Raw genomic sequence first — 24,092 nt, 5'->3', positions numbered from 1 at the left:
TACAGTTTGAGTTAAATTTTGAGATGTGAGGTTTCAGTCAAAAAAAAATTTTTTTTTAACTGTGTCCAGCTCCTCCGGCTCCAGCTGTAGCAAAGACAAGGCTGCCCTTCCTCCACTGAAGCGCCTTTGTGACTTTTCTGTGACTTTTCCGTATCGATTAATAGGGTCATATGTTGTTTATTCTTTAGCCTGTTGATATAGCAGATTACATTGATTGATTTTCAAATACCAAGCTAGCCTCGTACACCTAAACGAAGTCCCACTTGGTCACGGCCTAATATTCTCTGTTAGAAAGTGGCCTGGACGCGTCTGTGGGTCTCTTTCGAGTTCCTCTGTTCTGTTCTGCTGGTCTCCACATCTCCCCTCCAGCGCTGCCCCAGCCATGTCTGTCTGACGTAGGAGCCGTATAACGCTGTGCTGTAGCTGTACGGTTCTCAACATCAGGAAGGGCAATTCCTCTACTCTTCTTTTTTGGAATTGCTTTCCATATACATTTTAGAATAATCTTGTGTCTCTCTACCAAAAAAAAAAAAAAAAAAAAAATGCTGGCCGGGCATGGTGGCTCACGCCTGTAATCCCAACACTTGGGGAAGCCAAGGCAAAAGGATTGCTTGAGCCCAGGAGTTGGAGACCAGCCTGGGCAACACAGGGAGACCCCATCTCTATGAAAAAAATACAGCCATGAGTGGTGGTGCACACCTGTAGTTACAGCTACTTGGCACATTGAGGCAGGAAGATTGCTTGAGGCTGCAGTGAGCCAAGACCACACCACTGCACTGCAGCCTGGGTGACAGAATAAGACCCTCTTTCCAAAAAAAAAAAATCATAATTATATATATATATATATGCTGAGGTTTAGACAGCAATTACCTTAAAACCAAAGATCAATTTTGGAAAAATTGATTTACTCTAAGTCTTCCAGTTCATAAACATTGTATCTATTTATACAAACATTCTTTTGATTCCTTTCATCAGTATTTCCTAACTTTCTGCAGACACTATACAAGTTTTTGTTAGATGTATACCCGAGTATTTAAGATGTTCTGTAAATTATATTGCCTTTTAATTTTGTTTTTCACTTGTTTGCAATTGCTTTATAGAAATGTGGTTAATTTTTGTATGTTCATCTTATTTCCTGCAACCTTCGTGAACTCACTTAGTGTTCGAGGAGTTTTCTGCAGATTGCTCAGGATTTTCTACGTGGGCCGTCACTTCATTCTAGGAGTTCTCTGCAGATTGCTTAGGGTTTTCCACGTGGGCCATCACGTCATTCTAGGAGTTCTCTGCAGATTGCTTAGGGTTTTCCACGTGTGCCGTCATGTGATTTGCGAGTAGGGACAGTTCTGTTCTTTTCCAATCCCTATGCTGCTGCTTTCCTTTTCTTACCTGCATGCCCTGGCGTGAGGAGCTCCCATGCTGGGTTGAGGATGAGTGGGGAAAGCCAGCTCTCCGCTGACCGAATGAGGGAAGGCGGCCAGACTCTTCCGTGAAGCAGCGTGAGCTGAGGGTTCTTCCTGGTGCTTTTTACCAAGTCGGAGGACTTTCCCTTGATTCCTGCTTTGCAAGAGTTCTTGTCAGGAATGGAGATTAAATTTTGTCAGATGCTTTGCCTGTGTCAGTAGGATCATATCATTGTCTTCCTTTAGCCTGTTGATAGGGTGAATAACATTGATTGATTTTCAAATTTGAACTAGCCGTCGTTGTACACCTAAACTGAATCCCACTTGGTCAGGGTGTGATACTCTTTTTCGTATATTGCTGGATTCCATTTGTTTAGTACTTGTTGAGTATTTTTGCAGCTAAGTTCATGAGAGACTGATACTTATTTTTCTTTGTGTGCGCACCATCCTTGTTGGTTTCAGTACAAGGTTAATAGTGGAAAGGTGTTTCCCTGTCTTTTGTTAACTGAAAAAGGATTGTGTAAAATTGGTATTAATTCATATTTAATGTTCGGTAAAACTTTCTAGTGAAACCATCTGGGACTGGAGATTTTGAGTAGCATTTTAATTAGAACAAACTCGATTTATTTAATGGTTATAGGACTACCGAGGCTATTTTATCTTGGCACGTTTTGGTAGTATGTGGTTTTCGAGGAATCCGTCCAGTTCGTTATGAGCATCAAGTTTTGTTGTAGTATTTTTTATTGTTATTTTAATAGCTTCTGGATCTATTATAATATTTCCATTTCATTTCTGATATTGGTCATTTCACTCTCCCCCCTTTTTTTTTTTTTTTTTTTTTTTGAGATGGAGTCTTGCTGTGTTGCTCAGGCTGGAGTGCAGTGGCACGATCTCGGCTCACTGCAAGCTCCGCCTCCTGGGTTCATGCCATTCTCCTGCCTCAGCCTCCCAAGGAGCTGGGACTACAGGCACCCGCCACCACACCCAGCTAATTTTTTGTATTTTTAGTAGAGATTGGGTTTCACTGTGTTAGCCAGGATGGTCTTGATCTCCTGACCTCATGATCCGCCCACCTCGGCCTCCCAAAGTGCTGGGATTACAGGCGTTTCCCCTTTTTAATCTTTGTCAGTTTTGCCAGGGGTTTATCAATTTATCGTTGCTGGTCTTTCTAACAAATTTTTGAGACAGGGTTTCACTCTGTTGCCCAGGCTGGAGTGCAGTGGTGTGATCATAGCTCACTACAGCCTCAAACTCCTAGGCCCACGTGATCCCACATACCTGGGGCTACAGGTGTATGCCACCACACCTGGCTGATTGATTATAGAGATGGGGTCTCACTGTGTTGTCCAGGCTGGTCTCAAACTCCAGGGCTCAAGTGATCCTCTCACCTTGGCCTCCCAAAGTGCAAAGATTACAGGCGTGAGCCCCTGCTCCTAGCCGGCCTTATTGCTATTTTTTAAAGAAGCAGTTTTTGATTTTAATAACTTCTGTTTTCCTGTTCATTCCTACTTGTATTATTTCCTCCTCCTGCTTCGGGCTTGTTTTTCCCTTCGTTTCTTGAAGTAGGAATTTAGAGAAGCGATTTGAGATCTTTCTCCTTTCCTGATACAGGCATTGAGTGCTGTCCGTTTCCCTCTAAGCACTGCCTTGGGTGCGTCTGGCAAATTTCATTATGCTGTATTCTTGTTTCCATTCTGTTCTCTTTTTTATTTCCTTCGAGGCATCCCATTTGACTCGTGGATTACTTAGAAGTGTGCTGTTTAATTTCCAGGCACTTACAGTTTTCCTGTTGTCCTTCTCTGACTGGTTTCTGGTTTTGATGTCCACTGGTGTGGCCTCCACCTCTTCACGCCACCCCACAGATGAACAGCATTCACATAACTTCCCAGTATCTCCAAGTAGCATCGTTTCCATTTCCTGCGTGTCTTCTCATTTTACTGCATTATTTCAGCTTTGCTTGTTTGAGCCAGGATTCAGGGCTTCCTTCATTCCATCTCTAGCTTCCTCCCCTCGAGTTTCCCCGTTCATGGAGTTTCTCTTGGACCCTCAGCAGCAGGGGGTCTTGTTCTTGACAGGAATCCCTCACACTTCCCCCTTGGCCTCCGAGCCCCACCACATCCTGCGGTTGGTGGTGTGTGGAGAGAGGCGCTGTCTCTGCTCTCCAAACCCTTTGTCAGCCCCCACCCCTCCCTCACTCCGTGCCTCTTGTCCGTGCCCGCTGGGACACCATGGGGCTCGGCTCAGGGGATGGTGGGACCAGCGCTTAGTAAGACTAGTCAGCCCTAGGCACCGAGTGAGCACTGCTCACGTGGCAGAGCTGGAATGGGGGCCGGGCACACACTCCCTGGCCCACGTGTTCCACGGACGTGCTGCAGAGGTCCCCGGCCCTCCAGGGCAGGCCCTCTCTGCTTCCAGAGGGGCAGGTGAGCCCCAGGCCAGGCCAGCCAGGGTCTGGACTGGAGTGCAGTGGCCACAATGGACACCGCGAGTGTCTTCATTAAGAGTGAGTGTCTCAGTCTCCCCCAGGGCGCCCGCCAGCCACACAGCCGCTATGTGTGCAGACTAGACAGGTGGCAGCTCGGGCCGGCCAGGCAGAGGGAGAGGAAGCCAGAGCCTGCGCGCAGGCAGCCTCAGAAATATTTCCAGCCACAGCCAACGTGTCTTATTGGCAATTTGCTTTTTAAAAAATTGCGGTCTAATTTTAAGTGAGCAGCCCCTAATTACAGTGATTTACGAGGTACCTGGGGACTGTGTGATATTTGAACATGGCAGAGGGCTGAGCAGAGATGGCAGAGATGGATGGGCCCGGCGCCACTCATTCAGCAGGTCCTGCTAATGCCGGAGTGTTAGACCGAGGCGGAGCCTCCCAATGCAGCCGGGTACGCTGGGGGAAACGGAGTCAGAGGTGGGCTGCACGGCAGGTCGACTTGTTCACCGGGGGCTGGTGTTTTGCAAACGCTGGGTCTGCCTTCGTGTGGGGTTTGAGCTGGGAGAGTAGCACCGGTCACTCCTGCCTGTCTCTGTCCACCCCCACCCCCACCCCCACCTGGAGGGCAGCGCGGTATCTTAGGGCGTCATTCTTCCAGAGCCGCCTGAGGCCAGCGGAGAGGAGGTGCTGTAGGAGCCGTGAGTGGGCGGCCCGGCCTACCATTGGGAGCAGCTGTCTTGCTGACGCTGGCGGGGTGCACCTGTTTCAAATAAAGAATGATCAGAGCTCACGCCTGTAATCCTCACGTCGTAGGCAGCTGAGGCAGGAGGATCACGTCAGGCCAGGAGTTTGAGACCAGCCTGGGCAAAATAGCTAAAGTCTATCTATCTCTCAAAAAAATTTAAAAATTAGCCAGGTGTGCTGGCACATGCCTGTCATTCCAACTGCTCAGGAGGCTGAGGTGGATCACTTGAGCCCAGGAGCTCGAGGCTGAGTGACCCATTATCATGCCACTGCACTCCAGCCCGGGTGACAGAGTGAGACTCGTCTCTAAAAAAAAATATTTTTAGAAATGAACGGCCAGGCTCCCAAAGCCTGCCAGCCTCTGAGGGCCGGGGAAGGCGGGTGCCTGGAGAACAGCTATTCTCTGGTCCAGCCTGGCTAGAGTCTGCACCACAGTGCCCCAGGCCCAGCCAGGTTGCCAGCCCTGGGTTGGGAGGAGGGCGAAGGGCCGGCTAAGGAGACTTCTTCCCACACTGCCTCCCCACCCCTGCCCGGCAGCTGCAGGAGAATCAGCCCCTCTGACATTTAGGGGGAGAAATTCAGAATCAAGAGCAGAAGGCAGAAGTGAAAGGATTTTCTCAGTAAAAGGTCAGAGTGGTTTCTCTTGTTTTTGTTTAAAAATGGTTTGTGTTGAACTATGACAAGGCCAAATGTACTAAGGCAGCAGAAACGGGGAGGGCAGGGGGAGGGCACGGGGACGGCTCCTGAGAAGCAGAAGGTGCAGGAACAGGTCAGGCCGCAGGGCCTCGGGGGCAGCACGTGCTCCAAAGGTGGGGAGGGGAGGGGCGACACCATCAGGGCGGGGCCCAGCCCAGGCATGCTCCGGTGGACAGGGGAGCTGCCAGGACCAAGTTGGATGGAGCCAGGCCGCCCTGTGGCTCCTGGGGAGGGTTCCCAGAGGGCTGCCGGGCGGAGGGAGCGCTTTCCAAAACGGTTTCCTGAGCTCTGATGCACACACATGCGGCTCACCCGCAAGTCTAGCGCTCCATTAGTCTACCGTTCCGTTCTTCCTGGCACATTCAGTGCGCAGCCGCGACCAGTCTAACCGTGGCACCTTTCCACCGGCCCTGACGTGCCCCTCCAGGACATCCCCTGGGCACGGAGTTGTGTCGACAGGTCTCTGTGACTGGCTGGGCGTGTTTTCGGGGTTTGCCCGCGTGGCAGCGTGTCTCAGAGTTCGGCTGTACGAAGCGGTGTTGACGGGTAAACCCGGTTTTGTGTCTCCCTCCGGCGGTTGAGGGCTGGTTCCGCGTTCCATCTGTTGGTGATGGGATCGTGTTGCCGTTGTTGCCGTGGACGTCCGTGCCGAGGTCTGTGCGTGGACTGCGCTCAGACCCCCTGGCTGTGCGCCCGGGCGTGTGCTGGGCCCATGGACTCTGCGTTCAGCTCTTTGAGGAGCCGCCGGCTGTTTGCAGTGGCCGCACCACACACGCTCCCGCCAGCAACGCGGAGGGTCTGATTCCCCTCGACCCAGCAGCTCATGGTGTTTGCTCGCAGTGGCCGTCGGCGGGTCCGTGTCTCGCTCAGTTGCGGTTCACGTTTCCCCTGTGCCCGGCGTCCTGGCATGGGCTCATTGGCCATGTGTGGCTCTTCTCTGGAGAAATGTTCAAGGGCCCCTTGTTTAATTGGCCCTTTCCTCTTCGTGGTGGAGTTGTGGGAGTTCTGGGCATATTCTGGGTACAGGACTTTTCAGGGACGTGGTTTGGGAGGGAGCTTTGTGGTGGGCTGGGTTTGTGTCCTGCCTGACCTGGGGCTGTGTGGGTGCTGACCAGGTCTGGGCTGGCTCTCGGGGGCAGCTCAGAAGGGCCTCTGTCCACTCCCCCCACAGCCCAGGACCGTGGCACAGCAGCTTGCTCAGACCTGCTGTGTGACTCCTGCCCTGTGTCCCCTGGGGCCTGCAGCGCTGTCTGGAAGCTCCTCCTTGCCCGTTCTCCAGTTACAGGAGGCCGCCCTCTGGGCTGCAGAATCCACAGAGCCAGACTCCCCCTGGGCCCCCAGCGCCCCCCTGCACAAGTGGGGAAACTAGGTCATGGGGCCCAGGCAGTGTGGAAGGCGTTGCAGGACTTGCCCAGGGCTTGGGGTCCTCCAGCCTCAGTGAAGAGTGGCACTGGGGCCTGGCACAGGTGCTGGAGCCCCCCAGGTGGAGGAAGGAGCAAGGTGGCAGCCCCTCGGGTGGGCACACCCTGCAGTGCCTGGGACCCCCAGCTACCTGTGTAGATGACAGTGTAGACAACAGAGACCTTGCCCTGGGTTAATTCAGTCCCTTTAGGTGACCTGGAATAAGGCCTGGCAGGGTTGAGGACGCATCTACCCCTGTCCAGGTCCTCAGACTGAGGGAAGCCCCCATGGCTGGAGGGGCTGTGTAGGGAGGGAGGGGAGAGGGAGAGGCCTGTCGGGCTGACCGCTGTCTTGTCTCTTGACCGCCCCGCAGGCCACCAGCCCCTCGGGTTCCAAGATGCAGCTACTGGAGACAGAGTTCTCACACACCGTGGGCGAGCTCATCGAGGTGCACCTGCGGCGCCAGGACAGCATCCCTGCCTTCCTCAGCTCGCTCACCCTCGAGCTCTTCAGCCGCCAGACCGTGGCGTAGCCTGCAGCCTCGGGGGCATAGCCGGAGCCACTCTGCTTGGCCTGACCTGCAAGTCCCCTGCCCCGCCAGCCACAGGCTGGGTGCACGTCCTGTCTCTCCAGCCCCACAGGGCAGTGGCACGACTGACAGACACGCTGGGACCTACGTCAGGCTTCCTGCTGGGGTGGCCAGCACCCTCCCCACGTGCAGACCCCATGCGTCCCGGAGCCTGGTGTGTGGGCGTCGGCCACCAGCCCGGGTTCCTCACCTTGTGAAATAAAATCTTCTCCCCTAGACACTCCCACTCGCCCTGTGTATCTATCTATCTGTGGCCTAGCCCTAGCAGGGTGGGTGGGAGGGAGGAGGGGAAGGAGCTCCCTCAGCAGCCCGGACAACCTTAGGGTGAGTCAGGCATCTCCGCTCAGGGAGTGCACAGGTGGCAGCTGGGACCAAGGGTGGCTGGGGTGCCCTCCCCACCACCATGGGCTGAGGCCCCTCCGCGTAGCAGCTTCCAGCTCTGCCTCAAGGCCGGGCCCCAGCTCCGGGGCTTCCCTTTGCTGATGGAACCCGGATGGAGGCACAGGGGTTGGGGGGACTGTCCTCACAGATAAGGGTGCATCGAGGGGAGACTGCCCTCTGTGCCCATCTCTCCAGGGTCAAGAGAGGGCCTGGACCCAGCTGGCAGCACCAAACCCAGGGGTGTGGGGTGGCTCCACCCCATGGGGCATGATGGAGCACCTGGCCCTAGAGGCTGGAGAGCGAGTCCCCTCCTCCCAACTCGGCGGCCCTGGCCTTCTCCAGCCATGGGGAAAATGAGCCGATTCAGAGGTGCAGCTGCTGCTATCTATCTGAGCCCAGCAGAGGGGAGCTGGTGGAGCCAGGGGAACGGCCTCGCTCCAGAGCCGCCGCTGCTGAGACGGAGGGAGACCCATGGCGGGGGCGGGGGCAGGGGGAGGAAGGAGCAGGGAAGCGTGGACCCTGCCTCCTGCCTGCGAACTGTGGGCCTGGGCCAGGGCCACGCCCGGGACTGCCGCCTCCACCCAGACTCCTCAAGGGTGGGGCAGCTCCGGCTCTGCCACCCCCACCTCACACCCCACTTCCCACTCCCAGCAACCCCCCCACCGCCCACCATTAGAACACTCCATCAGGTTCCACAAACCCTTCATGAAAGCCCTTTTCCTCCAGGTCTCAGGGGAAAGTTGGGGGGCCGTCTGCTAACAGGCCCACTGGGAGAGACGGATGTGTCGTGTCCCCCAGCCTCGAGACAGGAAGCCCCTGATTCCTCCTGCGTGTCCTCTCCCTACCCCCCAACGTCACCTTTCAGTGTTGGCTTCTGTTCCTGGGCGCAAGGGGTTTGACGGAGGGGTCCTCGGAGGCCCGTGGGGTTCAGCTTCACGAGGCTTTGTGCAGGATGCAGGCTATGCAGACAAGAAAAGTGAGATGTCTCCATGTCAGGCGAAGGTTGTTCTGCCCTGGCTGGGCCCCTGGACACACATGTGCCTCAGACAGACACACAGCCCCGCCAGAGCTGGGCAACCACTGGCTCTCACACTGAAACCCGGAGTCCCAGACTGTTCGGCCCCATCGCAGCCCTGGGGCGGCCACAGCCCCATGTCTCAGCTGAGCACACCGGGGCCCACACAGGATGCTGCTCCCACAGCCACAGATAATCAGAACGGGACCCTGGTCTAGCCTTTGGGCTGTCCTCTGCCAATACCCCCCAGGTCAATCCCAGGGTCCTGGCACCCCAGCCCCCACCACCCTGCTTTCCCCATCACCATTCCTGCCGTGCCACAGCCTGAGAGCCGAGGTGCCTGCTCCCACCCATCCTTTCACCACCAGCAGCCCCGGTGACGGCCCCGACACACACTCATGGAGCTAGGGCTTCTGGGACCGAGCCCCACTCAGCTGGCCCTTCAGGACCAGGGAGCCAGCACCACCCTGGCTGTGAACACAGAGGGACAGGGGCTGGTTCTTGTCAAGGCAATTTAGGAGATGGGGTCCGACTGGACCCTGAAGGCGGATGGGACCCCACCAGGTAGGAAGCGGGGATAGGGTGGGCCCAGAGGCTGGAGGTCCGGGGCCATCCTGGGGGAGGACAGAGGGCTGAGCCCTCAGGCAGAACAGAAGCCCGCAGCCTCTGCCCCAGGGGCAGCAGGAGGAGTGGTCCCTGGTGGGCGACAGCCGGGTCCAGGTCCAGGCAGGAGCCCCCCCAAAGGTGGTGGTCTTGATTGCAAGGCCAGAGCTAAACTCCAGCCAGCCCAGGTGGGAATGGAACTTACCAGGAGGATTTGGGGCAGAGGCTGAGAAATGGAGAGTGGGGAGGTGGGCTCAGCCTCAGGAGGCACTGGCACGGCTCCCCCAGTGGACACACACCCCACTGACTCCCCCGGTGGACACACACCCCATGGCTCCCCCGGTGGACACACACCCCACTGACTCCCCTGGTGGACACACACCCCTCAGCTCCGGGACCCTGGGACCACTGGCTCTGCCATCACCGATGCGTAACCTGGTGGCTGAGGAGCAATGGTCACGGCCTCCAACCACACCAGAAAAACCGCAGCAGGGGTTCCCACAGCCACAGACCCTCATGGCCACAGGACTCCACCCACTGTCCCCAAGCCCTTGTGTCACCTTCCCAAGATCTGAGGCTGCTGAACCTTCTGGTTGCTGCAGCCTGGGCCAAGGCCCACACCTGCCTTCCACCCCGGCTTCTGTGGCATCAAGACGGGCTTGGCAGCTAAAGGGCCACAAACAAGCCCCCCGTCCCCAGGTGCAACCTCAAGTCTGCATCTGGACCCGGGGCGCCTTCCTGACTTGGTCTCGCCTTCCCCATCCACGTCCGCATCCGGACCAGGGGTACCTTCCTGCCTTGGTCTCCCCTTCCCCCTCCACAGCCAGGGATCTCCAAAGCACCTTCCTTTCGGGGAGCCCGGGGCCGGCACCTCCCCTGCCGGCTCCCCGGGAGGGTCTACAAGAGGCTGGGTCCCCCAGCCAGCGCTGAGATGCACCAGCTCCGGCCGGCGGGTGGCTCTGCTCTGATCATGGGATTTTCCTTTCCCGGGAAGAGGCAGAGGCGGGGCTGGAGCAGCCCTCACACCCCCAAGGGACGTGTCTGGGTGGGCTGGAGAGAGCAGAGGTCTCTGATAACATGTGTCCCTTGCGGGCTGATTTAATAAACCTTCCCCACGAGTTTGTCAAATCCTCTTCACGCGTCTGCCAGGTGGAATGGGAAAGAAACAGCGTGTGAGGACCCCAGGAGGCGCCACCGGTCCCCTGTCCCTGCCCAGCCCTGGCTGCCGGGCAAGAGAAAGTTCTGGTTCTGGCAGATTCCCCGCTTCCCCCAGCTCCGTAGTGGGTACCCAACGCCAAATGGTTCTTAAGCCGCTAATGACTAATTTTAAGGGATTAGTGCTGCAGCAATAAACTGTAATTGCCAGGATGTAACAGGATTTGGGGGGCCCCAGGGCTCCCTCCAGCCTCCTGGCAGGCCGGAGAGGACAGTGCCACCTGCCGGGGCCTCTGAGGGATCAACCTCCCTCCCTCCCTCCCACTGCGCCTGGCACCGGGCAGCTAGCACAAGACCATTGCAGGGTTAGTCTGTCTCTTTCCTTCCCGCAGATAACTCGTGCAAGTTTTGGAGAAATCCCTGGGTTTTCTGCAGCCCCTCACTTCTCAGAGTGGGGTCCCTGGAAGCACCTGAGAAAGGCAGGTCCTCAGGTCCTGCCTGGAGCAACTGTGAGAATCTACCTTTAACAAGTCTCTCGCGCAGCTCGTACACACAGAGGCTCTCATCGGCTTGGAACTTGCCAATTGGCAATGCTCATCCTCATCCCATAATGATCCTGCGAGTCTGGTCTTGTCAGGAAAGGAGACCTCAGTGCAGAAAGCCGGGGACTGGCCCACCAACGCCTCCTGCAAGTCTGTGTTGGGCAGGGACTCAAACCCTGCTCTCTTGACTGCAAATTCAGCTGCCCCTCCAGGCCCCAGCATCTGAGTTAAACTTGGCCCATTGCCCTCCTGTTAAAATGTCACCAGGACACCATGGGCAGGCGAGGGCTGGGACCTTCATCCAGAGACAGCATTGGAGGGAGACTCAGAGGCCCAGGGGCTCAGAACCTCGGGCTATACATACAGGAGTGTGTTTACAGGCATGTACATGCAGAGGTGTGGGCATGCACCACTGCCATGCCTGGACACATGACCCGTGTACACGTGCACATACAGGCATGTGCAGTGCACGTCCCCAGGCTTGGTTTGTGTGTGCACATGAGCATGTGTGTACATGTGCCGTGTGTGTGCATAACTGCATTTGTGTATTGGTGTGTGGCCCTGTGTGCACATGCGTATGTACAGATGTGTGTACGTGCATGTATCCCTGTATGGTTTGTGTACATGAGCATGTGTGTACATGTGATGTGTGCATGTGTGACCACGTGTATTGGTGTGTCGTATGTGCACATAAGTGCATATGTGCTCCTGTGTGCAAGCATGACTTCACATGTGTGTACTGGTGTGGGCCATGTGTACACGTGTTCATGCGTGCACACATGACTGCATGCGTGTTGGTGCATAGCCATGTGTGCACATGGTTGCATGTGTGTGCACCTGTGTGCGTGCATGCTCACACCCTGAGGACAGGCGGCTTCACCAGAATGCTTAAATCGCTGCTTGCGGCCCAGAGAGGAGGAGTTCCCTGTCCGAAGTCGCACAGTGAGAGAGGGCGGGCAAGGAGGCGCCAGGAGCCCGGTGCAGACATCAGCTGGCCCAGCCTGGCAGTCTCGTTTTGTTTTATGTTTTCTTTAACTGCACAATTCAAATACATTTTTAACACTAAAACAAAACAAAGTTCCCTCCAACAATATGAGAGGAACGTAGAGTGAAAAGGAGAAGTCCCTTCTGGCCCCCATCCCAGACTCTCCCGCCTGTGGGTGGATGTGCACACCTACCATATGGACACACGAAAACACATGGTTCTGCCTCCCTGGGTGGTCTGTGTGCTTTTAAAATCCCTACGTATTGTTCCGCAGCTTGCTTTTTCTCACTTCACAATATGTCTTGGAAATTTTCCATAGACGCGTGTACTGATCTGTTTCACTGGATTTTGCTGTTGTTGCCAACACTCTCAAGAAATTTTATTGAAAACGGTGACACACAGAAACACCAGATTCTCATTTTAAAGTAAAATTGACAGCATTCTTCAGAACTTCCATAGTTCTGAACCATTTGTGTCACTATCTTTCAAAGCAAAACAAAACACCGAGTCCCAGATCCCAACGAGCAGAGGTGGCCCTCTGAGAGCCACGGGGAGAGGCTCCGGGGAAACACGCCCTGCCGACTGACGTCCTGATCTTGGACCTGGGCCCCCAGAACCTCGAGAAAGAACTGGTGCGGCGGAGGCCGCCCCGGCGGGTCGTAGTCTGGGGTTTGTTTACAGCGGCCGGAGCTGCCCAATTGATCCTTACCCATGAGTCAGCCCTCCCTTCCCCTCATCTCCTGAGCCAGCTCTATCGTTTCTTCCGGCGTTCCTCACTACCTGGCGTTTTGTTCAATGCATAGTTTATTTTTGATAGACATAGACTGCACATCTGTTCCAGCAGATACAGTCATGTTTTAGACAGATTAGCGTCCTCACAGAACAGCGCTAATAGAGACGCCACGCGAACCGCATACGTAACTTGACATTTTTTAGTAGCCACGTTAAATAGTAAGCAGAAGCCAGTGAAATTAATGTTAGCAAATACACCTCTAACCCAATCTATCCAACATGGCATCGTGTCGACGTGTAACCAATGCGAACGGCGAATGGGACCTTCCACAGTCGGCTTTGGTCTCGGGGATCCCGCTGGATTTTCCACTTGTCCCTCTCAGTTGGGCCCAGCCACCCCGGGCGCCCCTGGCTCTGGCGTGTCACCCCCGTGGGGAAGGAGGGGCCTTGTCACGTTCACCGAGGGAGCTGGCGCCTGACAGTCCTGGCTCACACCGGTGCACAGGTGTGTGCGGGTGAATCCATGCTGAGTGGTGACAGGTGATGGTGTGCTGTGTCCCTACTCAACTAATGAGAAAACTGGAACCAGAGAACAGGGGAAGCGGCTGTCCCAGCTCTGGTGTCCCTGGGCACGGGCGGAGGCGGTGGCAGAGCCAGGCCTGGCTCCCTCCTGGGCAGAGGGACAAAGGTGAGCAGTGAGCACTGCCCACCAAGGATGGGGGACCTGGAGCTCATGGCCCCTCGGCTTCCTCCGAGCACCCCCTCCTCCCAGACGGAGCCAGGGGCTGGGCAGCCAGGCGCACCCCAGCCGGGACATCAGGAGGCCTCAGTTGAATGCTGGCTCAGCCCAGCCTGCGGGATGGTCGTGGGCAAAGGTCCTCCCCTCCCTGGGCCTCAGTTTTCGCATCTGGAAAACGGACCACATGACCTGCCAGGGGTGTCCACCTGGCCCAGCACCCAGCCCGGGTAGGGGACACCCCAGGGCGCAGTATGTGGCCTCTTCAGCATAACACTATAATTAGCCCAATTACCACTGCCTTCATGCTTTTTTTTAATTTAAAATGGAAATTAAATTTTCCAGCAGGTTTACAGGCTGTTAACGGAATTCACTAATCAAACCCAACACCAAGTCCTCGAAAATGAGAATTCAAAAAGGTCTATATTTGCATATTCATGTTTTTAATAGGGTTCAGAAGGTATATTTGCAGCTGATGAAACGATTAATTAAATCTATTTGCATTGGTGAAGCATTTTAACCCCTTCGGAGCTGGCCGGAGAGGGGAAGGCCCTGAGGCCCAGTGGTAAACGAAGCCTCGGGCGGACGGCTAGAGGTGCTGCTCCTGCCGCCCCTTCCTGGGGCCACCCATCTGGCAGGGAGCCTCCCCCCGAGCCCAGTATGGCAGGGCTGAGTGGGCCCCAGACCTGGAGCCTTCACAGCTGCCCTACGGCAGCCCTGTGACAGGAGATGGCTTCAGGAGTTTTTACTTTAAAAACAAACATACACTAGAATTTTGATTTTTTATAACATTCATACTCAGTCACTGTAACATATTTAGAAAATGTGGGAAAGTCTCAAGAAAAAAAGAAAGTCACTGAAGTCCGGGTGCGGTGGCTCATGCCTGTAATCCCAGCACTTTGGGAGGCTGAGGCCGGCGGATCACCTAAGGTCGGGAGTTCAAGACCAGCCTGACCAACATGGAGAAACCCCATCTCTACTAAAAATACAAAATTAGGCAGTCGTGGTGGCGCACGCCTGTAGTCCCAGCTACTCGGGAGCCTGAGGCAGGAGAATCGCTTGAACCCAGGAGGCAGAGGTTGCGGTGAGCCAAGATCATGCCACTGCACTCCAGCCTGAACAACAGAGCGAGACTCCATCTCAAAAAGTCACTTAAACACGCCCACTCAGCAATGCCCCTGGAGGCTCTTGTCTTCCCACCCCTCCTCCGTGTACGTGTGTTGTGAGTGCTCATGTGTACATGTGAGTGTGCACACACGTGTTGTGTGTGTTGTGAGTGTGCACACACCTGTGTGTTGTCTGCATGCACACGCACACACAGGCAGAAGCACCCCCAGGACCTGCAGCTCTCACATGTATGTCCTCATCAAGGTCTCACTTGCACACCAGGTGGACGCTCTGCAGGTGGGACCACCCTCCTCTGACGCAGCCTTGCATGACCCCATGAGGGCCACCCCACAGCTGCTCAGAGCCCTGGCGCAGTCAGGGGCCCTGGTCACCTTTTTCATGGATGTGTGGGGTGAGGACGGGTGTGGTGCCCTCCCCTAACACCCCAGAATCTTCAGGAAGGGGGTGTCTTGGCAGCTTTCACAGCTTGCATCCAAGTGGGCTCTAGGTACAGACACTGGAGTTATACAGACACTGGAGTTATACAGACACTGGAGTTATACATGCAACACACGCCTGGAGACACACAACAGAAATGCCCAGAACATGTGGACACGGGCAGCTACATACATCACGTGTGCGTCGTGTCACACACAAGCAGCTACAGACATCACATGTGCGCCATGTCATATAGACAGTTACAGACATCACATGTGCACCGTGTCACAGACAAGCAGCTACAGACATCACGTGTGCACCGTGTCACAGACAAGCAGCTACAGACATCACGTGTGCACCGTGTCATATAGACAAGCAGTTACATCATGTGTGCACCATGTCATATAGACAGTTACAGACATGTGTACACCGTGTCATATAGACAAGCAGTTACATCATGTGTGCGCCGTGTCATATAGACAAGCAGCTACAGACATCACGTGTGCACTGTGTCATATAGACAGTTACAGACATCATGTGTGCACCGTGTCATATAGACAAGCAGCTACACAGATGGAGCTGCCAAATTCGGGAATCGCTAACAGGAGCCACTCCCATCATTAAACCCAAGTTGTTTAAATACTGTTTTTTGACAATACACATAGAAATATATATATATATATACACACACACACGTTTATATATGTCTACGGAGAAACATGTACTATATATTTAAATATATACACACGGAAATGCATACATATATACACATTTTTTTTTTTTTGAGACAGAGTCTCACTCCGTCACCCAGGCTGAAGTGCAGTGGCGCAATCTCGACTCACTGCAACCTCCGCCTCCCAGGTTCAAGCGATTCTCCTGCCTCAGCCTCCTGAGTAGCTGGGATTACAGGTGCCCGCCACTACGCCCAGCTAATTCTTTTGTTTTTAGTAGAGACGGGGTTTCACCATGTTGGTCAGGCTAGTCTGAAACTCCAGACCTCGTGATCCACCCGCCTCAGCCTCCCAAAGTGCTGGGATTACAGGAGCGAACCACCGCAACTGGCCCACACATTTTTTTCTTTTTGAGACAGGGTCTCACTATTGCCCAGGCTGGAGGGCAGTGGCATGATCATAGCTCATTGAAACCTCCACCTCCCAGGCTCAAGCAATCCTCACACTTCAGCCTCCCGAGTAGCTGGGAACGCAGGCACCCACCACCACGTCTGACTGATTTTTTGTATTTTTGGTAGAGACGGGGTTTCGCCACGTTGCCCAGGCTGGTCTCGAACTCCTGACCTCAGGTGATCCTCCAGTCTCGGCCTCCAAAGTGCTGAAATTACAGGAGTGAGACAGCACACCTGGCCTATGCACACATATTTATACATATATTTATATCTACACAGATAAATATCTCAATATGTACACATTTCTACAGACAATATATACCATATTTATGAAGACACAAATAATTTTTTCAGGGAATTTGGACCATACGGCATATGCTGTTTTACGTTATTTCTGTTTTCACTGAAAATTAGAACATGAGGCTCTGTCCACGCCATTATGTTCCTCCAGAAGTGTGGTTTCAACGGCCGCCAAGAGCCCCACTGACTGCCTTAAATATCTGATTCCCCCTTTTTGTCAGGAAATTCAGTTTTTCCCTTTTGTTACGATTATTTCTCAGCAGTCACCTCTAAGCCACGAGCCCCCCGACCTCCAGCCCATGCCTTACAGGAGCCTCCTGGGAGATCGCCGGGGAGCGGGAGGAGGCTTGGAGGCTTCAGCTGAGTTGCTTTTTCCCAGTTCACTCCCGGAGTGGGCCCCCAGGTTGCAGAAAAGAAACCGAGGCTCAGGGAGACCAGCAACACAGCCATACAGTGGTGGTCACTGAGAGCAGGAGAAATGTACATGGGAAGGAGACGGAGTTTGTAGTTTAAAGAAAAAGCACTGGCCAGGCACGGTGGTTCACGCCTGTCATCCCAGCACTTCAGGAGGCCAAGGCAGGTGGATCACCTGAGGTCAGGAGTTCGAGACCAGCCTGGCCAACACGGTGAAACCCTGTCTCTACTAAAAATACAAAACTTAGCCAGGTGTGGTGGCACATGTCTGTAATTCTAGCTGCTTGGGAGGCTAAGGCACAAGAATTGCTTGAACCTGGGAGGCAAAATTTGCAGTGAGCCGAGATCACGCCACTGCACTCCAGCCTGGCTGATGGAATGAGACTGTCTCAAAAAAGAAAATTAATTAATTAATGAAAAATAAATAAATTAGCTGGGTGAGGTGGCACATGACTGCTATCCCAGCTACTTGGGAGGCTGAGGCAGGAGAATTTTTTGAACCCAGAAGATGGAGGTTGCAGTGAGCCAAGATCGCACCATTGCACTCCAGCCTGGGTGACAGAGCGAGACTCTGTCTCAAGAAAAGAAACATGGCCAGGTGCAGTGGCTCACACCTGTAATCCCAGCACTTTGGGAGGCCGAGGCGGGCAGATCACCTGAGGTCAGGAGTTCAAGACCAGCCTGACCAACATGGTGAAACCCCATCTCTACTAAAAATACAAAAATTAGCCAGATGTGGAGGCGTGAGCCTGTAATCCCAGCTACTCGGGAGGCTGAGGTAGGAGAATCGCTTGAACCTGGGAGGTGGAGGTTGCGGTGAGCCGAGATCACACCACTGCACCCCAGCCTGGGCGACAAGAGCAAAAAAACTCCATCTCAAAAAAGAAAAGAAAAGAAAAGAAACATGCAGTCGTGAACCCACCACTCCATCATACCCCAAAACCCTCCCACCCTCTGACACTGGGCTTTTTTTTCTTTTTTCCCCCAAGACGGAGTCTCGCTATGTCACCCAGTCTGGAGTGCAGTGGTGCAATCTCTACTCACTGCAACCTCCACCTCCCAGGTTCAAGCAATTCTCCTGCCTCAGCCTCCCAAGTAGCCAGGACTACAGGCGCCCGCCACCACACCTAGCTAATTTTTGTATTTTTAGTAGAGACGGGGTTTCACCATGTTGGCCAGGCTGGTCTTGAACTCCTGACCTCGTGATCCACCCGCCTTGGCCTCCCAAAGTGCTGGGATTACAGGTGTGAGCCACCGCGCCTGGCTGGCACTATGCTTTTAATTCCTGGGAATAACTTGTGGTGTGCGCGTCCATCCAGGCTGCCGCAACAACATCTCATAGACCAGGCTGCTTATAAACAACAGAAATCCATTTCTCTCCGTCCTGGAGGCTGGAAGGCAAAGATCAAGGTGCGGGCTAGTTCAGTTCCTGGGGAGGCCTCTTTCTGGCTTGTGAGTGGTGTCTTTTCCCATGGCTGGGAGGGAAGGAAGGGGGAGAGGGAAAGAGGAGGAGAGAGGAAAGAGCTCTCTTCTTATAAGGCCACAGTCCTATCAGATCAGGGCCCCACGCTTAGGACTTCATTCAATCTTAATCACGTCCTTAAAGCCTTATCTCCAAGCACGGTCACACATGCGCTGGGGCTGCACCGTGGATTTGGAGAGCGCGCAATTTGGTCCATAGCACGTTTAGCTATGTGATTTAAGCACATTTAGCTTGTGATTTTAATATTTAGAAGTATTTGATTAAAGTCTGTAATCAATACTTAAATACCTGGGAAATGTTATTAGTTAATTTTTAAAATTGGGATTCATTAATTGTGCAATTGTGTTTAAATACTTAGGGACATAGACTTAGGAGGTTTGTAAGGCGAGTGAACTGATCAGGAGACAAGCAGAGACAGGTGGGAGGGCGTTTCCGCATACGCAGGAGCCCCTTGGAGATGAAAGATCCCGGAACAGAGACGCGAGGAGGCGCTTTCGTCAGAGGCCTTCCAGCCTGACCAACTCCATCTTGAACAGGGGCTGGGAAAAATGGGGCTGAGACCTGCGCGGCTGCAGCCCAGGAGGCTGGGTGTTCCTAGTCACAGAATGACACAGGGGGTCCCAAGACACAGGACACAGAGACCCCGCTGATAAAACAGGACGTGGCTAAGAAGCTGGCCAAAGTCCACCAAAACCAAGATGGCGACGGACGTGACCTCTGGTCATTATTGACAAGATGGCGACGGACGTGACCTCTGGTCATCCTCGATGCTCATTATGCGCTAATTATAATACAGTGGCATGCTAAGAGACACTCCCACCAGCGCCACCACAGTTTACAGATGCCATGCGGACACCTGGAAGTTCCCCTCTATGGTCTAAAAAGGAGAGGAACCCTCAGTTCCAAGAACTCTCCGCCCCCTTTCCTAGAAAGCTCATGAATAAACCACCCCTTGTTTTGCATATGTTCAATAAATTACCGTAAAAATAGCCAGCCGGCGGCCCCGGCAGCTCTGCCTATGGAGTGGTTACCCTTTTGTTTCTTGACTTCACTAATAAACTTGCTTTCATGTTACGCTATGGACTCGTCCTGAATTCCTGTGTGAGGTCCAAGAACTCCCTCTTGGGGTCTGGATCGGGACCCCTCTCTGGTAACAGTTTGTGACAGAGCAGGAGTTTTCCCATCTTGGACAAATACCACCATTCTAAAGTTCACTTTGATCAAAAGCTGCCTACATCCAAAGGGCATCAGCCTAATGGCTAAGGTCAGCATGACCATAAACCACAAATAACATCTCTGTCCAGAAACATTCCAAACCCCTCCCCAACCAGAGATACGCCAGCCCTGAGATAACCCCCCTCCAGCCGGAAAAAAAGTCAGCCCCCAGACAACCTGCCCTCCTCCCAGAGACATTCCAACCCCACCATAAAACTTCTGCCCCACACAGAAACAATCCAAACTTGTGATAAGCCCCCTCACCCTAAAACCAATATTTACCCTTACTCTGTAAGAGAGAGTGCTCCTGACTGGGTGTGGTGGCTCACGCCTATAATCCCAGGACTTTGGGAGGCCAAGGCAGACGGATCATGAGGTCAGGAGTTTGCGACCAGCCTGGCCAACATGGTGAAAACCCATCTCTACTAATAATAAAAAAATTAGCCGGGCGCGGTGGCAGGTGCCTGTAGTCCCCACTACTCGGGAGGGTAAGGCAGGAGAATCACTGGAACCCGGGAGGCAGAGGTTGCAGTGAGCCAAGATCACGCCACTGCACTCCAGCCTGGTCGACAGAACAAGACTCCATCTCAAAAAAAAAAAAGAGAGAGCACTCCTGACCAAAAATTGGCCAGAAGCCCCTCTCTGGTTTATTCCTCCAAAATAAACCTGTCTCTGACTGTTGGGCTGCTTTTTGTGTTTCTTTCCTCTTTGTGTATATCTTAGAGTTTGTCCCATGTAGAGGGCGTGAAGCCGGGTCTCTCTTGCAGGCTGCTGGCCCAGTGTGACCTGGAGTCAGGCAGAAGCTGAATTTCTCTGCTAGAGTGAGCACCATCTCCACCCCCAGCCAGGGACTCTGGAGAGGCCTCGGATGTCACAAAACAAGTCATTCTCCTGGGCTGTCCCCACACCAGCCACTGGCCATCTCCTCTGTTCAAGCCACCAAGGGGCTCCTGAAGCCCCGTTTCTAGTTTAGGGATGAGTGATTGGAAAAACTTTAAGTGACCAAGAAAACTGCTGCTGAGAGATGCCGTCTGTGCAAGGTAAACGTGGTGACGTGAGAGTGGGGGACAAGGCAGGGATTTGAGGAAACCGAAAGGTGTGGGCAGGACAGATGTGCCCTTTGGAGGCAGGAAATGGACACAGAACCTTAAACAGTTTACACAGAACCAAGCCAAAATGATTTTGTGAGCCTGTTTATGAAGCTGAATAAAACATGAATAATAATTTTTTTTTTTTTGAGACAGAGTCTCACTCTGTTGCCCAGGCTGCAGTACAATGGCATGATCTCAGCTCACTGCAACCTCTGCCTCCCAGGTTCAAGAGAGTCTCCTGCCTCAGCCTCCTGAGTAGCTGGGGTTACAGGCACCCACCATCACGCCTGGCTAATTTTTGTATTTTTAGTAGAGACGGGGTTTCACCATGTTAGCCAGGCTGGTCTTGAACTCCTGACCTCAGGTGATCCACTGACCTCAGCCTCCCAAAGTGCCAGGATTACAGGCGTGAGCCACTGCGCCTGGCCTGCAACTGAACTTTTTCTCACTCAATGTTCTGTTTCTAAGATTTATCCATATTATTCTTGGATTGTTGTTGATTCATTTCACCACGGTGTAAAATTCCATAGTATGAATATAACAAAGATGTATTTATCCATCAAATGGACATTTGGTCTGTTTCCAATTTTTTGCTACTAGAAACAGTGTGGTGTGAACATCCCACTACCTGTCTCTTGGGCTCATGTAGAAAAGTTTATTTAGGATTTAACTCGGAGTAGAACTTCTGGGGCATTGCACCTGTAAATATTCAGCTTTACAAGCTAAAGCCAAATTACTTTCCAAAGTGCTGAGACAAATTTACCTTTCCACCAACAAGATGCAACATCTTTTTCTTTTTTAAATTTTAGAGACAGGGTCTTGCTCTGTCGCCCAGGCTGGAGTGCAGTGGCACCATCATAGCTCACTGCAGCCTTGAACTCCTGGGCTCAAACAATTCTCCTGCCTCAGCCTCCCAAGTAGCTGGGATGACAGGCACATACCACCACATCTGGCTAATGTTTTTTTTAAGAGATGGGGTCTCACTGTGTTGCCCAGGCTGGTCTCAAACTCCTGGCCTCAAGCAATTCTCTAGCTGTGGCCTCCCAAACTGCTGGGATTACAGGCGTGAGCCACTGCGCCCAGCCAAGGTGCAAGATCTTGCCACATCTTGTCACCAACGCTTTGTACTACCAGACTTTCCAAGTTTTTCCAGTCTACTGGGTACAAAATGGCAACTTGAACATACTTGTTCTTGAATACCAAAGAAGCTAGATATCTTCTTATAGGAGTATTTGCCATTCACGTTTCTTCTGTTGTAAAATGTTTGTTCCTGTCTGTTACTCATTTTTCTGTGGGCTTGGTCTCTTTCTTACTGATCTTGTGGAATTCTTTTTATACTTGGATACCCATCCTTTGCTGTTGTATGCGTGGAAAAGATCTCCTTGCACCCTGTGACTTGTTTTTATCCTCTTTATGTCATTTCTTGATAAACAAAGTTCTCGATGTTCATGTAGTTGAATTTATCAATCTTTTCTGTTATGGTTGGCGCTCTTGCGTCTTAAGAAACCCCAACACAGTGAGGACATAAACATAATCTCCCACACTGTCTTCTGCAAGTGACTTTTATTTATGACGTGAGACAGAAACTCAATTTCATTTTTTCCACATGAATAACGAATTGTCTCAGCAGCATTTATTAAACAGTCTCCTGTTTCCCAAGCTGGTTCCACCACCCGGGCTGTCATAAATCAGGCCTCCACACACGCGTGGATCAGCGTCTGCGCCTTTGTTCTTCTTCCTCAGTCACGACGTCTATCCCAGGCTTCCTGCCAAACTCTCTTAATTACTGAGCTCCACACACAGGGGATCAGGGTCACTCCTGGGTGGTGGGCAGTGACTTGGAGGGGCCGCGAGGGGGCTGCTAGCTTCTTGCAATGTTTTTGTTGTTTTTAAGGAGAATATATCAAGTGTCTCACTATTATAAATTATAGTTGGATCCCTTCTTCCAGATAAGAAATCTGGAATAAATCCAATCTATTCCTCTTTTCCTAAGAGTGTTTTTTTGTTTTGTTTTGAGACAGAGTTTTGCTCTTGTTGCCCAGGCTGGAGTGCAATGACACAATCTTGGCTCACTGCACCCTCTGCCTCCCAGGTTTCAAACGATTCTCCTGCCTCAGCCTCCCAAGTAGCTGGGGTTACAAGCGCCCACCACCACGCTTGATTAATTTTTTGTATTTTTAGTAGAAATGGTGTTTCATCATGTTAGCCAGGCTGGTCTCAAACTCCTGACCTCAAGTGATCTACCCACCTCAGCCTGCCAAAGTGCTGGGATTACAGGCGTAAGACACCACACCCGGCCTTGAGTTTTTAACATGTAAATTTTTATTGAAGTATAACAAAGATACACAAATATGAGGGTGCAGCTCAGTGAATCTTCGTTTTTCAGCTCCCAACAGGAAACTTTATCAGACGCCCCCACAAAACCACCTGTGCCCACGAGGGCAACCCCTCCCACCAGGGAGACGTTTTGCCTGCTGTGAACATCATGGAAATGAAACTACGCACAGCGTGTCTTCACTTGTGTCTGGCTTCTGCCCAAATGCTGTATGCATTACATTCAGCGGTATTGCTGTGGGTGGTTAGTTTGTTTTCTTTTTTGAGATGGAGTCTCGCTCTGTCGCCCAGGCTGGAGTGTAGTGGCGCGATCTCAGCTCACTACAAGCTCCGCCTCCCAGGTTCACACCATTCTCCTGCCTCAGCCTCCCGAGTAGCTGGGACTGGCGCCCACCACCACACCGAGCTAATTTTTTTGTATTTTTTTGTAGAGACAGTGTTTCACCATGTTAGCCAGGATGGTCTCGATCTCCTGACCTCGTGATCTGCCCACCTCGGCCTCCCAAAGTGCTGGGATTCCAGGTGTGAGAGACCGCGCCCGGCCTGGGTGGTTATTTTCACTCATTGTCGTTACTGCGTAGATTCCACTGCATGATGATTTCATAGTTTATCCATTCTGCTGCTGATGGGTAGATTTTTACTTTGGGCATCAAGAATGGCTCACTGTGAGCATTCTTGTTCATGTCTTCTGGGGAACACAGGTGTGCATTTCTGTGGGATACGGACCCAGGAATGGAACCACTGGGTCAAAGGACATCCAACTCAGCTTCATTTATTTTTTTTGAGACAGAATCTCGCTCTGTCACCCAGGCTGGAGTGCAGTGGCATGATCCCACCCCACTACAACCTCTGCCTCCCGGTTCAAGTGATTCTCCTGCCTCAGCCTCCCAAGTAGCTGGGATTACAGGCACCCACCACCACGCCCGGCTAATTTTTGTATTTTTAGTGGAGATGGGGTTTCACCATGTTGGCCAGGCTGGTCTCGAACTCCTGACCTCAGGTGATCCACCCACCTCGGCCTCCCAAAGTGCTGGGATTACAGGCGTGAGCCACCGCGCCCGGCCATCGCATCGGCTTTAGCAGACACTGCCAAACAGATTTCTAGTGACTGGCGTCACTCTCATAAGCAGTGTTTGGGAATGCCAGTCCTCCATGTCCTCAGAGCCCTTGGTATGTTTCA

At 52.9% G+C, this 24,092-nt stretch overlaps 1 protein-coding gene across 10 annotated transcripts in view; it reads left to right on the top strand.

Moving 5' to 3' along the window:
- The window catches only part of MAD1L1 (mitotic arrest deficient 1 like 1), a 432,704-nt gene extending 425,226 nt beyond the window's left edge, over positions 1 to 7,478 (top strand). For all 10 annotated transcript variants that reach the window (XM_518933.9, XM_003318210.6, XM_054687323.2 and 7 more), the window contains one exon: positions 7,043 to 7,478. In XM_518933.9, coding sequence (XP_518933.3) covers positions 7,043 to 7,201 — 159 coding nt within the window. In that variant the 3' untranslated portion in view covers positions 7,202 to 7,478. The remainder of the gene's footprint in view (positions 1 to 7,042) is intronic.
- Positions 7,479 to 24,092: the final 16,614 nt, after the last annotated feature.

The sequence above is a fragment of the Pan troglodytes genome, chromosome 6 (assembly GCF_028858775.2).
Source record: "Pan troglodytes isolate AG18354 chromosome 6, NHGRI_mPanTro3-v2.0_pri, whole genome shotgun sequence".
NCBI classification, from domain to species: Eukaryota; Metazoa; Chordata; class Mammalia; order Primates; family Hominidae; genus Pan; species Pan troglodytes.
The sequence above is the reverse complement of the archived record's forward strand: the minus strand, read 5'-3'. Positions and strand labels throughout refer to the sequence as shown.